This window comes from Oreochromis niloticus, linkage group LG3 (assembly GCF_001858045.2).
Source record: "Oreochromis niloticus isolate F11D_XX linkage group LG3, O_niloticus_UMD_NMBU, whole genome shotgun sequence".
Lineage (NCBI taxonomy): Eukaryota > Metazoa > Chordata > Actinopteri > Cichliformes > Cichlidae > Oreochromis > Oreochromis niloticus.
This window is the reverse complement of record NC_031967.2, coordinates 54,960,271-54,973,947: the sequence shown is the minus strand read 5'-3', so window position 1 is coordinate 54,973,947 and position 13,677 is coordinate 54,960,271. Positions and strand designations below refer to the sequence as shown.

Sequence of the window (13,677 nt, the reverse complement as noted above, 5' to 3'; positions counted from 1 at the left end):
TAAAAACACCAGCAACACCACTAGAAGATCTTGCATTCATCCTGTATCCTCACATTTGTTCTTTTAGAATTTCTATTATATTATGTTAAGTAAAAATATTAATTTAGTTTAAATGGGGACATCTAGTGGAGAGAGCAGCATGGCCTGGTGGTTAGCACTCACACTAAGAAGGCTTCATGGATACATATAACTGAGCACTATCAGCATAAAAGTTAAACTGTTTGCAGTCATTTACTATAATATTGACCAGGAAGCATGTACAATATAAAAAGAAAGAAAAAGTACTGATTCAAATAACTAAAAATATTTAAATATAAAGGTCAAAATTATGTTTTTTTTTCTGTCTAAACCCACTGAGCACTCATTGTGCTCTAAAATACAATAGTTCATTGAAATGAGCTGTTATTAAAAATAAATGATGTCTGCCACAAGCCCCATCCCAAATTGAATGTTTACATGTTTACACTAAAATGTCACAAAGTCAGGGATAGCAGTTGTGTTGTGCATGCTGGAGCACACCCTAGTGGATACTGGAGGATCTCTATATTCACTGGTACTAATTCAAAAACCCTTAATGTGTATTTAAGGGGAGTGTGTGAGGACTTAGAGTTTGTAAAAGAACATATGACAACATATGAATCAACCCTCTGCTATTACATCGATTTAAGTGGCAAAATTAGGTGACTATGTGCACAAGTTGAGAGATGATGACTTTGCACAACTTGGGAATGTAAAGGAAAATCTCTTCAAATGGACAGCTAACCACATTTTCCAGACATATTCCGGCCACTGAATTCTCATCATGAATTCTTGGCCAGTTGTTCTTTTGCATGATAAACAGATTCATATATTATAGGAGGAAAGGATTTCTTAGTATCCAACATGATATAAAATTATATAACGATTTATGATAAAATGATCAACCATAAATTATGTGCATGTAGTTCTCCCTAAACACAGTGAAGCAATTCAGATCAGTGAGAGGAGGCTGAAGAAGAATCGATATGTTAACAGAGAAATTTTCATATAGAAACTGAGTCTGTGTCCGTGGTCTTGGTGACTGAGTTTCAGGTGGAGCCCAGGATTTACCCAGAGGTGAAATATTGCAAACTGTTCTACTGTAGGAACCTGAAATCTCTGCAAATATTATTTGCAAATAGATGTGTGTTAATTAGTACTGTTACTGTGCCATGTGCGCAGGTTTTAAAAATCTTTTATTTTATTTTGAAACATTCAGACATGAATTCAGCACACTAACATAGTTTGACGTGATGAAGGTGATGGAGAGATTGGTTCTTCCAGGCTCCAGACCCATCTCAGTTTGTTTACGAGTCTCAGGTTTGAGACAATCACCCAAACGTCCTGTTACGCACTCGCTATGATAATATCTAACAGATAAATGAGAGGGAAAGGATAAACATTCCTAGAAGCAATTATCATATTCACATTAGGCACAGCACATGCTCTTTGACTTTTCTGGCAATTTGGAATAAAACACATGCCGCAAACCTTTGTAAATGCCATTTGTATGTTTATTTTAAATGTCTGCCTTTTGAAAAATAAACTTGTACAAACACAGTTGTTGTATAGCCAGCCACAAAAATACCCCTGTCTATAACGTTGAGTCATAAAACTTATGGAAACTTTGTCTCTTAAGTAAATCCAGCACCTTTTAAAGTCCAAAAAAGGCACTGTGACCTGCATAAACAGAAACCACAGGGTAAGAAAACATTATGGTGACATACGATGCTGAGGTTCATCTTTTGCTCATAGCACTTTAAACATTACAATCATTATTTGAGCTCATGGCCTTCCATTGAGATCAGTAAAAAGCAGTTAGGTGATAGAAGGTAATTTGGGGTGTTGTTTCTACAGTAGCAACTTTCAGTTAAGAATGGGAGTCAGAGTTTAAATGTTTTTTTTTATCTTTCCCTCTTTTCTCTTAGCTCGTGTACATCCACCCAGAGAAGAGAGCAGAGGTGAGGAAAAGGCACAGATGAAGGCTGAAATGAGAAATCTTCACTTTAGAGCCTCATTTTAAAGTGACTGACACAACTATGTTTCATCATATATATGACATTGTATATATTTAGATTTAGCCATTTCTAAGAAAATTACCAACATGAAGGTAATGTGACCAATTTTTTTTTTCATGACATGCAAAAAACGTGTAGGGCAGAAAATGTGATTATCTTAAAGAACTGTATGCATTGTCTTTTATATTCCAGCTGTGCCTCTTATATATGTTAAAGGTAAAAATGTTTCTACCAGATCCACAAGTAAATCCTTCATCATAGTCCTATTCCCACAGTCTCCTCCATCCTCTGTCCTACCCACGTTATTTGGGATGCGAGGCATCCTTCGGTGTGGAACACAGGAAGATTTCTGCGTCGCGGAAGAGTCAGAGTTTAAACTCGTTTATCTCCAAACCATTATCTCCTCAGCCTTGAATTGTCAAGCCATGTGAAACGTCTATGCTCATCCTCTACATTTTACCACTTGCAACATCTTTGTTTACCTAAAGATTGCTTTATGCATTCATAATTGTTGGGTATATTATTGCATCATAAATGTACCACAGCAGTTAAAGTTTAAAGAGTTAACATGAGAACAAGTCAACAAGCTATTTTCCATTCATTTTTCTTTATAAACAGCAACAGATGGTAGACAGATGGTAGCATTCCGATGTTATCACATTTGCTGTAACCAATCACAGGGCTACACCGCCTAGAAAGGTCATTCTTATAAAGGCTGCCATTCCTTTTGATTGGGAAACAGAGAAGCAGCTTCGGAAATAGATTCAAACTTTTCTCATCTTCGGGTGGATATTTCTGATTGGATATGTGAGTAATAACTGATATTTTATTGAATTAATATTTATTTTTATTTTACTGTGTCCTGTTTAATCTTTTTATTGGCTGAATTATTTACATTTACATTATTCACATTTACAGAAGCCAAACCTGCTGTTGGTCCTTTAAGGGTGGTGTTGTTGCCCGTTGTTTTTATTTTACCTCTGAACAGCCACCTGCTGACCCAACGGGGGTTTTTGAGGGCACAAGATAACCTGGCGGATAATGAATGGCAAACAGGTGTTTTGCTGGCTGTTGGCCTGTTGGCTGGTAGGATAGCTGCTGGTTGGGTAAGATTAGAGGAGATAAAACAAAGGAAAAATTTAGTACACCCTCTTTTGCTTTGTGCTTGATAGCCCTATAACTGGGGTGTTTATGTTAACGAAACATTTTTTCATTATCATGTGGTTTATCATTTCATGTCATCCTCTTCTTCTTCTTTTTTTAAAGTAAATGCCACAAAATAGGAAAGAGCCAGCGACTGGCTTTCATTTAATGTAACTTTGATTTAATGTAATCTACAGGCTTCTGTCAGTCTGCCCCAGGGCAGCTGTGGCTACAACCGTAGCTTGCCTCCACCAGTGTGTGAATGTGAGCGTGAATGAATAATGGAGTTGTGAAGCGCTTTGGGTGCCTTGAAAAGCGCTATATAAATGCAATCCATTATTATTATTATTATTACAGCTAAATGCTGCCTCCTCCATAGTACAATATACATTTTATACAGTGACATCATGTTGAAGTCCTTTGGCTGATGATGATCTTTAGTATGTAGCTGATGGTTGATGATGAGATGTTTGTGTTGTTCTGTGGAGATCATTCAAGAACTGAACCTGTTAAACCTGTTCAAAATGTGTTCATTACATAAATAAAATTTAATTTATTTTGTAGCCTTTCATGGATTTCATAAGCAACACACTATAGTTGTTTATACAAAGCATAAAGGTAAAAAACAATGTGTGCAGTGTTATCTTCATTTTAGATGTCAAAAAGTATTTGCGGCTCCCAGTGTTTTCTTTTCCAAATGGCTCTTTGGGTGTTAAAGGTTGCTGATCCCTGGCTTAACCTGTGCTCTGGACTGTGCTATCTCACCACAAGGGGGCTCTCCCACACAGTTGACAGCCTTTCCAATACGTCATATAAAACTAATTATGCCTTTTATCATCTGTAGAACCAAAAGCTGTCACTTTGACACAATATAAAGAAGAAAATCACCTCAATCAGAAAGACCAAATGTATTCAGTTACTCTCCTGTACTGATTCCAGTCGTGTGGTTTACAGGAAGTAGTGCAGCAGCTGCATGCTCTCTCTCCCTGCTGACTCTTTGCTGCTGCTCATCTTCTCCATGTTTTCTGTTTCTGCTGCTTCTTTGTCCTCACTGTAAACAGATGTACTGAGAGACTCCTGCACTGATGTTTCATAGGAAAGTCCAAACAGCCTCACTGGTTCTGCTTAAAGAACAAAGATTTGCTCTCTGTGGCGCCAACACAACTTAAAGACAATCAAAGGTGGACAAAGTTCTCTGTGGTTTGATGGAGGCTACAGCTAAATGCTGCCTCCTCCATAGTACAATACACATTTTATACAGTGACGTCATGTTGAAGTCCTTTGGCTGATGATGGTCTTTAGTATGTAGCTGATGGTTGATGATGAGATGTTTGTGTTGTTCTGTGGAGATCATTCAAGAACTGAACCTGTTAAACACTCAGACCTGCTTTAGATTTCACCGCTTTAGTTATGATGCACTTATTTATGGTCACCCTACAGCAGCGTAAACACACGTGACTCTGACGTTACTTCCTTCAGAGACGATGAACTGGACGTATTGAGTTTGAAGGAGTGTCTAAAACGTCTGATCTGTTCTCACAGTCAGAGACTTTCAGGATCATTTAAGCCTTAAATTTAATCTCATGTAGTCAGGATTTAAACTCAGGTTCAGTTATTTCAATAAAACCATCCTGAGACATTTAGAAGAATCGAAGCGTCGGAGTTGAAGAACACGGAAATGTCTGCTGTGACTGCGTCGCTCTGCTCGACTTTGCTGTTTGTCGGCCTCTTCGTGTTTGTGTCTGCAGGTGAGATTCACTCTGTGGGACAGAGAGGAAAAGCATCAGTCTGCTTTACATGTTAACAGCATTTCCTGAAGATTTATTTTCATATTGATTCAGTTTTTCCGTGTTTGTGAAGGAGACACGAGGCTGGGTGGAGTCTGTGTGGACCTAACATGTTGGTGTGATCAGATCTCACACACTGTAAAAACAATAACTAGTAACTGTTGATTTGAGTAAAGTTTTCAAATTAAACTGACTTAGAAATAAAACTTTCCATTTACAACCTAAAATAGCTTGTCTGCCCAACAAATTTCTTCCATTGTTGTCCTAACTAAGATTTTCTAGCGAGCATAACAAAGATTATCAACTTTTGAGTAGATTTTTTGAGTCGAGTTGAGAACCAGTGGGAAACCCCGTAGGTGACTGGCTCACGTCGTGGTCTGAATAAGTCTGAACTAGACCAAACGAGCCTGAGCAGACTGTGTGATAGTGGTTTGTCGATGTGTTCTGAACTGAAAACCTGCTAAGAAAATTTGAACAAACGTGGCCAAAGTTGGATGAAAATTACAATTTTTCGACTATTACGGATTTTACCTGGTCTGAAGTTGGAGTGTATTATTTGGCCATTTTTTGGACAGGTGTGGGAGCTGCTGGCCATTTGCACTAGCAGGTAAGCTAACGACATCTGTTATTAGGATTTTCTACAAGCGCTAGGCTGCATCCTCCTGAGGACCCAGGAGGGTGGAACGAGTAAAGCACTGAAAAAAAGCCAAACAATAACATATTTAAGTCATCTAAGGGACTTATATATCATGTTTAAGCTAGCGAAGAACCGCGCCGGGGGTTGAAAATGATATGCCAGGAGTTCGCTGTTCTCGCTGCTCTAGCGAGCCTTGAATCCCCAGCTAGCTATCGAAGCTGGTGGTAGCAGACGTCTCCGAAAACGTAGAAGCATTTTTGCAAAAATGTGTTGTCTTAATAAACTGAGCAGATATTTGAAATTTACACAGCTACATTCTCGCCTGAAAATATCTTAAAAGTTTACTTTGTGACCCAGAAAGAGTAATAAGAGTAATATTAAAACTAAGTGGCTGCCGCCATTGTTTGAAACTAGAATCGGCTGGGCCGCGCTATGAATTCTGGCATAGGGTGGGCCACGAAGGATACACCTGACCCATCCTTCAAAGCTGTGGAAAGTATTGTATTGTTTTGAGAGCCTTTTTGTTGGTGGAGTATTGATTTTATGTACAATTCCATGGGTAGACGCGATCTGTACTGTCCGACTTTGCACATGCGCAGTAAGGATCGGGGAGTCCGATCCGTAACTTCTTTTTCTCGTTTTTTTCCTACATTATATTGAAATGTTTCATTATTGCAAACATTTTCTCTCAGGCGGAGAGAGGTCGTGGAGTGTCAGCCTATGGTATCTGAGGTCCAGGAGAGATGACCTGCGCTGTTTTCCTCTATGGAGGTAAGACTGTCCTAATTTGTTTATAATTAAATTATTCAAATTGGGCATGATTTATACTTATATTGAAGTAGTACGGTATTTGCTGGGGTAATGCATTGGCCAACTTTATTATCTTGTGCTACCACTCCAGTCAAGGCCCTTGCCAGTGTTATATTGAAATCCTTACCCTGAACATTTCTGCCAGTACAAGAAAAGAGTCCCCATGCTAAATCGAAATTGTGAAACAGAAAGGCAATCTCATAATTTTGACTTAGCATGTTTTTTTTTTCTTTTTGTGCTAAAAAATAGAACTTCTATAGACTGAGATGGTTAGGGAAAGAATACTAAGGCAGGTCACAGAATCTGATTGGTTACAGATTTTGGTGCAACTTAGAGCATAATATGTATTTTCATATTGATACTGTGTTTTGTGGGGGGGGTTCTATTCCTGTGCAAAAGACGTATTCATGAGAGATTTTTGAAGTAGGTTTTGCTTTTGATAACGCAGTCAGGCATATAACATGGTGCAGACTGTCCAAGACAGCTACCCAGGAATTTTCTGTGCTGAATAAATGACAATATTTTGGTGAATGTATTGTTTAGATATCTGAAAAATTTCATCGGATCACAAACAAAGACCTCCTGGGGACCTTCAATGCATCCCTTGACAAATTTGTGCCTGGCCTGCTGAAACTGTACTGGTCTAAGAAGGGAGTTCTTTGTGAGGAGATGGAAGACCTCCTGGATAAACTTGATGAACAGGTGAGTGCTCCTTTATCTGACATTTTTAGAAGAGTATACTTTTCTCTTAACAGAAACTGAAAAAGATGTTGGCTTCAAACAAAACACATCAGTGGACATGTCAGTAAAAATGAATGTCATCAGTCATTGCTTTGTTCTTATTTGGCAGTATTTTATTTAATTTGTTGTTTTTATTCGGGGGGGGGGGGTAGTTGTACGTTTTGCTTGTTGCTGGGTCTGACCTGTGCTTTACTTTCATTACTATGAGATTGATTTTGCATTGTGTATAGTACACCATGTTACTTCACTAATTGAAATTCTTGTTTTCCACTGAATACTCTTCAGACATCCAACATTGTGTCCAACGGGCACTGAGAGGCCTGCCCATTTTCCTCAAGAGAAGATGCAACAGAGGTTTTCCCGAAGTGCTTAGTAAGTACAAAAAAGTAATGCAAGTAAAACTCATTGCTATGAGATGTTTTTAAAGGATGAGTTAATCCAAAATGGAAATGTACACTTCCTCAGTGCAGTCCAGATAATTTTATAGTGGATTTGCAGTTATCATAACTCTCACTCCTTTTTTTTCTGCTGAGCAGCAGCTGGGCATTGTTAGTGGTTGTTCCATAGCAGAAACTATTTTTGTACAAAACTCACAAGGTGGCATTAATTAAAGGAAAATAAGCTTTTTCTTCTTAAAACCTCCATGAGTCAAACGACCAGCATGGTATAGAGGTTAAAGTTAAAATCTTTAGAAATTTTTTTTGTCTTTAGTTTTTCTTAGCTTTCAATAATTCATATTTTACTTTTCTTCAGGACACTGAAGGACATTTTGGAACCAGTGTTGAACGGTGCATCAGTTGCCATCCTCACCAATCCTACAAGATGACGATGCTGATACGTCTGTGCGAGAACATGCAGTGGTGTTGGAAGGGGACATCGTGCTACATAACATTCCCGATCTCTCTACTTCCCTGGCATACCTCTTTGGCCTTCTGTATGCCCTCAACATTGATTATCCAAAGCAGATGAGTTTTACCTTTGAAGCAATTCAGGCCATCTTATTTTGGCCTGGTCGGACAATATGAAGGTGAAGTGGATAAATCATTATTCGAAATGTAAATTTTAGTCAGATGAATCTGTATTGTTGAGAATATATGGTGAAAATTTGTCTTGTAGTATTTTAAAAGATTTGTTATAGTGTTTGTTTCCTCTTCGTTGATGGTAACATTTCTAATAACTTTTAACTTCCATAGTTCATCATAGTAAGCCTGTGTAAAATGTCAATGTCTGGGTGCACTACCCTATTTAATGTGCAATAGTTATGTTCAGCTTTTACAAGACGGTCAGGGTGTGTGTGCGTGAATTATTAAGTTGCTGGACACTTTTCTTTTTTGGTTCTGGACTCTGGAATTTTGACGTCTCTGCTGGGGTGCTCAAAGCACCCAAAAGAAACTGGCAACACGTTTTTGTTTGTTTGTTATTTCTTTTCTTTCTTTCTTTTTGTTTTTTTTAACAGAAATTCACCCTACTACCCATGACATTCTGAAATGTACTGAAAAGACTGTTGAACAAAATAAATAAGCTTTTAGATAACATTGAATTGTGCTTTGTTTTATTCTATATCTATTAAGTGTTTTATCAAGTATAATAACAGCATACATTTTCCTTTGTTTATATAGGTAAATTTTCAACTCACTGGAGTAAGAATTGTATGATTACTCAACAAGAATATCTGTGTTTGGTGAAGGCAGAAATACATGGTATTGAAACCAGAATTTCTTCGTTAGACTTCCAGGATTGTCCTAATTAGGTGAACAAGAAGATCCAAGTTGGCAGAACTTGTAAATCTTAGTTAAGTCAACAACAGTTGGCAAAAGTTGAGAAAACTCAAAAATCTCTTGCATCATGTTGCCTTGAAATTTTACGTTTTCTCAACTTTTTCTTTTTTACAGTGCAGAGACAAAGAAGTGTAATGTGTGTGTCAGTGTGATGTGTTGTAGTGTCAGGAGTCAGTATACAGCTACAAAGCTTTTAGTTCAGTGTATACAAACAGCTGTAGCTCCATAAAGGCAGCATGCAGAGACTCACAGTGTCTTATAATGAGAGGCTGCTTTCTCTCACACATTATGTTCACTTATTATCAGGATGTGTTTTTGTTTTAGTTATTGTGATTTTTTCCTACTTAGTTTTTATTCTGTTTTGACTTTTTGTGTTTAGTTTAATTTAGTTTCCAGGTGATTTTCTTCTTTCAGTTCAAGTTTTATTCTTTATTGCTTGAAAGGTTTTAATAGTTTTATTCTTTTTTATTATTACTGTATGGAGGTTTTGTGTCAGAGGCAAGATTTAGGAGCATCAGTCCACATATTACAATAAAAAGCAGGGACATCCACAGTCTCAATGAACTCGACCATCAATAAAGTTTTATCAAACAAACCCATTAAAAACTAAGGCTGGGCATACACCGTGTGAGTTTTGGCCCATTTTGAAATGGCTTTTCACCCGTGTAACCATTTTGGGGATCCGCCCGAGTTTCCCCTTAATCGTGGGGTAATGCGAAGCAATTAACACCTCACGAGCGGCTCCCGATCATCAATGGTATGATTGCAAGAAAATCAAACCTGTTTGAAATCCTGGTCGCCCCTTGTGGAGGCATCGCACTTTTGAAGCAGTGCCATGAGCCGATTTAACACAACCTCTCACACTGCACATGCACAAACACAGAAATGGAAGTGAAAAAGACAGAGCAGCATGGCAGTGTAGCATGTGATCTGGAAACAAGCGATGGAGGCCCAATTTGTAGAACTTTGGCAAGTTCATCCAAGCCTTTTCAATGTCATCATCAAGCCTGTAGAATCCTGGTGGAGCATAGGGCCGCAATAACACCACACCAACGAACTCTGTTTGGACGGTTCTCTTCAGCTGGTTCCAGATCATTCTGGCGGACTTTAGTTTGCTCTTCTCCACATCTGTTTGGGTCTTCCCCACTTTCCTTTTTCCTTGTGGGTTCCAGTTCAGTGCTTGCCTTGTGTCATTGTCGAATGGTTTTCGAAATGTGTGGCCTATCCAGCCCCATTTTCTATTCTTGATGTCTTGACCATCCGGGTTCTGTCTGGTTCTCTTTGACAGGTCTGTGTTCAAGACCTTCTCAGGACATCTGATGTTGAGGAGGTGTCGCAAGCACTTGTTGATGAAGACCTGTATTTTGTGACACTGTGAGCACTCAGGTCGCATCAGAGCATCGGGCCATATAGTGTGAGACCCTGCATTGTGACCTATGAACTTCTAACCCCTGCGATTCAGTTGTACAGCTTTTAGTTTTTAACCTTTTGTCACAAGATGAAGAACACGATAGAGATAAAGAGGCAGAAGATTTGCTTTGGTGACCTCTGAAGGGAGCAGCTTAAAGAACACACACAGAATAAAAGGCTGTCATCTAATAACAGATCTTTTGTTGTCGTGTGTGTTTTTCTCCCTCTCTATGGCTGCTGTAGAAGTGAACAGTTGTACTTTGATCTTGAACCTCTCTACTCTGTGTTGTTCTCTCTTTTAGACAAGAAAAACATCACAGCTGAGTCAGGACAGAACGTCACTCTGACATGTCGAGCTCCAAACAACAACAATGACATTGTAGAGTGGAGCAGAGCTGACTTCGAGCCAAAACATGTCCTTGTGTACCGGGGTGGGAACTTTGTTTCAGATGAGCAGCATCCATCTTTTAAGGACCGGGTGGATCTGCAGGACAGACAGATGAAGGATGGAGACGTGTCTCTGATTCTGAAGGATGTGACGATTAATGACACTGGAACATATGAGTGTCGTGTCTTAATGGGAGAAACACGCTCGTGGAAATCCATCAGCAGCATCACCCTGAGTGTTGTTGATCCTCCATGTGAGTGAGTAGAGTTGAGTGTGTGTGTGATCAGAGGTGAAGCTGCTTCCTGGTTGTTGATGTTTGTTTCTAAAGATGTTGTTGATGAGACTTTGTAGAAAGCAGCTGGTCTGAGTGATGTGATCAGAGTGCAGTAGATAATGTCTGACAGCAGTTTGAAGAGGAAATGGATTCTGTTCTGTTCTTCACTCATCACCTACCTGACAGCTGACACCTCACACCTGTTTCTCACCTGCAGGTCAGACAGGAGGAAGGACAAAGGATGAAGGGAAGGAGGATGGAGTCAATGGAGGCCATCCTGGACTGGAAGCAAGTCGGTCCTTTTTGGTGCTGCTTTTGTTGTTGGGAGTTTTATTGGTTTTATGATCAATAAAAAACAAAAAGAAAACATCAAGAAAGAAACTTTAAAAAAATCAGGTCAGAATTCATAGCATTATACATAATCACAAGAAATTACACTAAATATTCAGTTTAATAGAAATTTTTGGTGATTTCAAGGAAAAAATGTCATCCACTGAAAATAACTGGAAACATTAGTAATGGAAAATTTGTTAAAAATGATCTAATCTTAGGACAACTACAAAAAAGAAAAGACAGTTCCAAGATTAACACATCAAATTTAACTAGCTGATAACTCAATATGTGACAAATGCATTTCAGCCTGACATTAGTCATTAATTAACACAGCATCTCACATTATCACTCATCTCAGAGATCATTTCATCTTTTTATCAGCAACATAAAATAACTGCAGTTACAGATCAGAGAAACTGACACATTATAAACTCACACCATGTTCTTCCATCGAGCTACAATAAAACTAAAACAGATTCAGCATTTGGAATAACAGTTCCAAAACAACTGTAATATCCGTAGCATGGGACAGAAGAGAAAAACTCATCAACCACTGATGCTCACAAGTCAAAACCTCGTGGGCCTTACACTCAGCAAAGCCTCTGACAGCACTTCTGAAATCCTGAGCATCTTTACAGCTTTATCGCATTTTCAGGTATGAAATTAGTATTAATGTTTGTGAACTTTGGAGTGTGTGGAATGAGCTGTACAGCTTTTGTTATATACACATGCTTCATTTTGGGAATGCTTTGTAAGCTTTATTTCAGTTTTTTAGTGCTAACTGGGATACTGTAAGCAGCTAGCTAAGAATAGCTGTAGTATATTTAAGCTTGATGGTCTAAGTTAAGTAGCAATATAATTTTGATTTTTAACCATGTTTTTGTGATATTTCTAAGATGTTTGTGTTTTCTAACTTTTATGAAAGGTGGTCTAATAAATTACATATTATACTTGAGAGAAAAGTGAAAGTGTGGAAGAATTATGTATTATTGTTAAGGTGTTACACAGATAACTTTTGTATCACTGTAAATATTTAATGATCAAACTTAATGAAGCTGCTGAAAAGCAAACATCATGTACAAGCATCTGGATTGATTTACTTCCTTTTCAGCAAAAGGTGCAGTTTGTGTCTGCTACATTACAAATTAAAATAACAAATGTGATAATCAAATTTCACAATTTCACAATAATACAGTAGTTCTCTTTCCATCGGATGAGTAAAGCTGTACCAGGTCTGTGTATTTTTAAACATTTCAAAAGTAGCAGCAGTGAATAATAAGAACAAACAGACTGATGTCAATCTGTTTTTATTTATTTTATTCATTATGCGTCTCTTTGTGAAGTTTGACAGTGACTCTATGAACTACCATGTTCATTCATCATCAGTGATTTACTGACAGGTTGGGAAGTCCACTACATGTATTTATTTAATGTCTGTATGTTACAGTGTCAGAATGTGTGAGTCAGCTATTTGTAAAATCAAACTTTTTCTGCGATGTTCAAACAACACAAACTGATCCTCGTGTAGAGATCAGCTGTTACAGTATAATTACACACACATACTGAAAGAAGTGAAGACGAAAATATTGTATGTGATGACATCAGTGCAGCTGGACTGTTCTGTATTATGAAGCCATTGAGAGAAGTACCTTTGACTTAACTCCAGAGGGAGCTCACATCATTTTAACTTAACTTCAATTTCAAGAGTTTTTCACATATTGTTGATTCATCTCCTTTAATATAACAAAAATGCTTAATTATTAAAGGTTCTTCATTATGTGACTCTGTTTAATCATTGCTAATAAAGTTTTGCACAATATTTTTATTAATTTAGTCTTGATTGTTTCTGAGATTTCACTGGCTTTATCAAAGTTTTTGTGCCCTTTTTTGATACTTTAATGCTATTTCTTTAAAAGCGCATAAAAATTATTATTTTTAATATTATTTGGTATTTTCACACAAGATTAAGGCTACGTCCACATGTGCATTTCTTAAAATGTACTGCATAAGCTGCATATTTTTGAAAATGCAGCTTTTTCTATGCGTTTTGGCCTTTTGTTCACGTGTTAACGGCCTTTTGGATCAGTGAAAACTGAGAATTTGAAAAACTCCCACCAGGGTGGAAATTTTCGGAAACCCATTTTGCGTTTACGTGCGGTCCAATCATCATTAATCTGCATAGGTACATGGTGCAGACAGCTACCTGCTAATTAGTGGTCAGTAACATCCAAATAAAATCCTCGGATTTCACTCACCAAAATTGGAGCACTTCCAGCAGTTACAGCCATATTACTGGTCAGATAATTGAAAAGGCTACAACAGCACAATCATGGTCAGAGG

At 37.9% G+C, this 13,677-nt stretch overlaps 1 protein-coding gene and 1 long non-coding RNA gene across 3 annotated transcripts; both read left to right on the top strand.

Moving 5' to 3' along the window:
- Nucleotides 1–4,816: 4,816 nt before the first annotated feature.
- On the top strand, nucleotides 4,817–13,145 carry LOC112844145 (programmed cell death 1 ligand 1-like). Its single transcript, XM_025903876.1, has 3 exons — nucleotides 4,817–4,927; nucleotides 10,645–10,983; nucleotides 11,222–13,145. The coding sequence occupies exons 1-3, from the start codon at nucleotides 4,858–4,860 to the stop codon at nucleotides 11,347–11,349; spliced, it is 537 nt and encodes a 178-aa protein (XP_025759661.1). The 5' UTR covers nucleotides 4,817–4,857; the 3' UTR covers nucleotides 11,350–13,145.
- Nucleotides 6,012–8,282, top strand: LOC109199153 (uncharacterized). Of its 2 annotated transcripts, XR_002059627.2 has the most exons (4): nucleotides 6,012–6,374; nucleotides 6,957–7,115; nucleotides 7,440–7,526; nucleotides 7,908–8,282. It is a non-coding gene; the product is annotated as an uncharacterized LOC109199153 (long non-coding RNA). The 2 variants fall into 2 exon arrangements; XR_003216970.1 differs by lacking the exon at nucleotides 6,012–6,374 and having other exon boundaries at nucleotides 6,869–7,115.
- Nucleotides 13,146–13,677: the final 532 nt, after the last annotated feature.

Excerpts from the sequence above, each read along its gene's own strand:
- LOC112844145 (XM_025903876.1), top strand. The coding sequence starts at position 4,858 with ATGTCTGCTGTGACTGCGTCGCTCTGCTCGACTTTGCTGTTTGTCGGC. Across the intron at positions 4,928-10,644 it reads CTTCGTGTTTGTGTCTGCAG|ACAAGAAAAACATCACAGCT; the intron begins GTGAGATTCACT and ends TCTCTCTTTTAG. Across the intron at positions 10,984-11,221 it reads GAGTGTTGTTGATCCTCCAT|GTCAGACAGGAGGAAGGACA; the intron begins GTGAGTGAGTAG and ends TCTCACCTGCAG.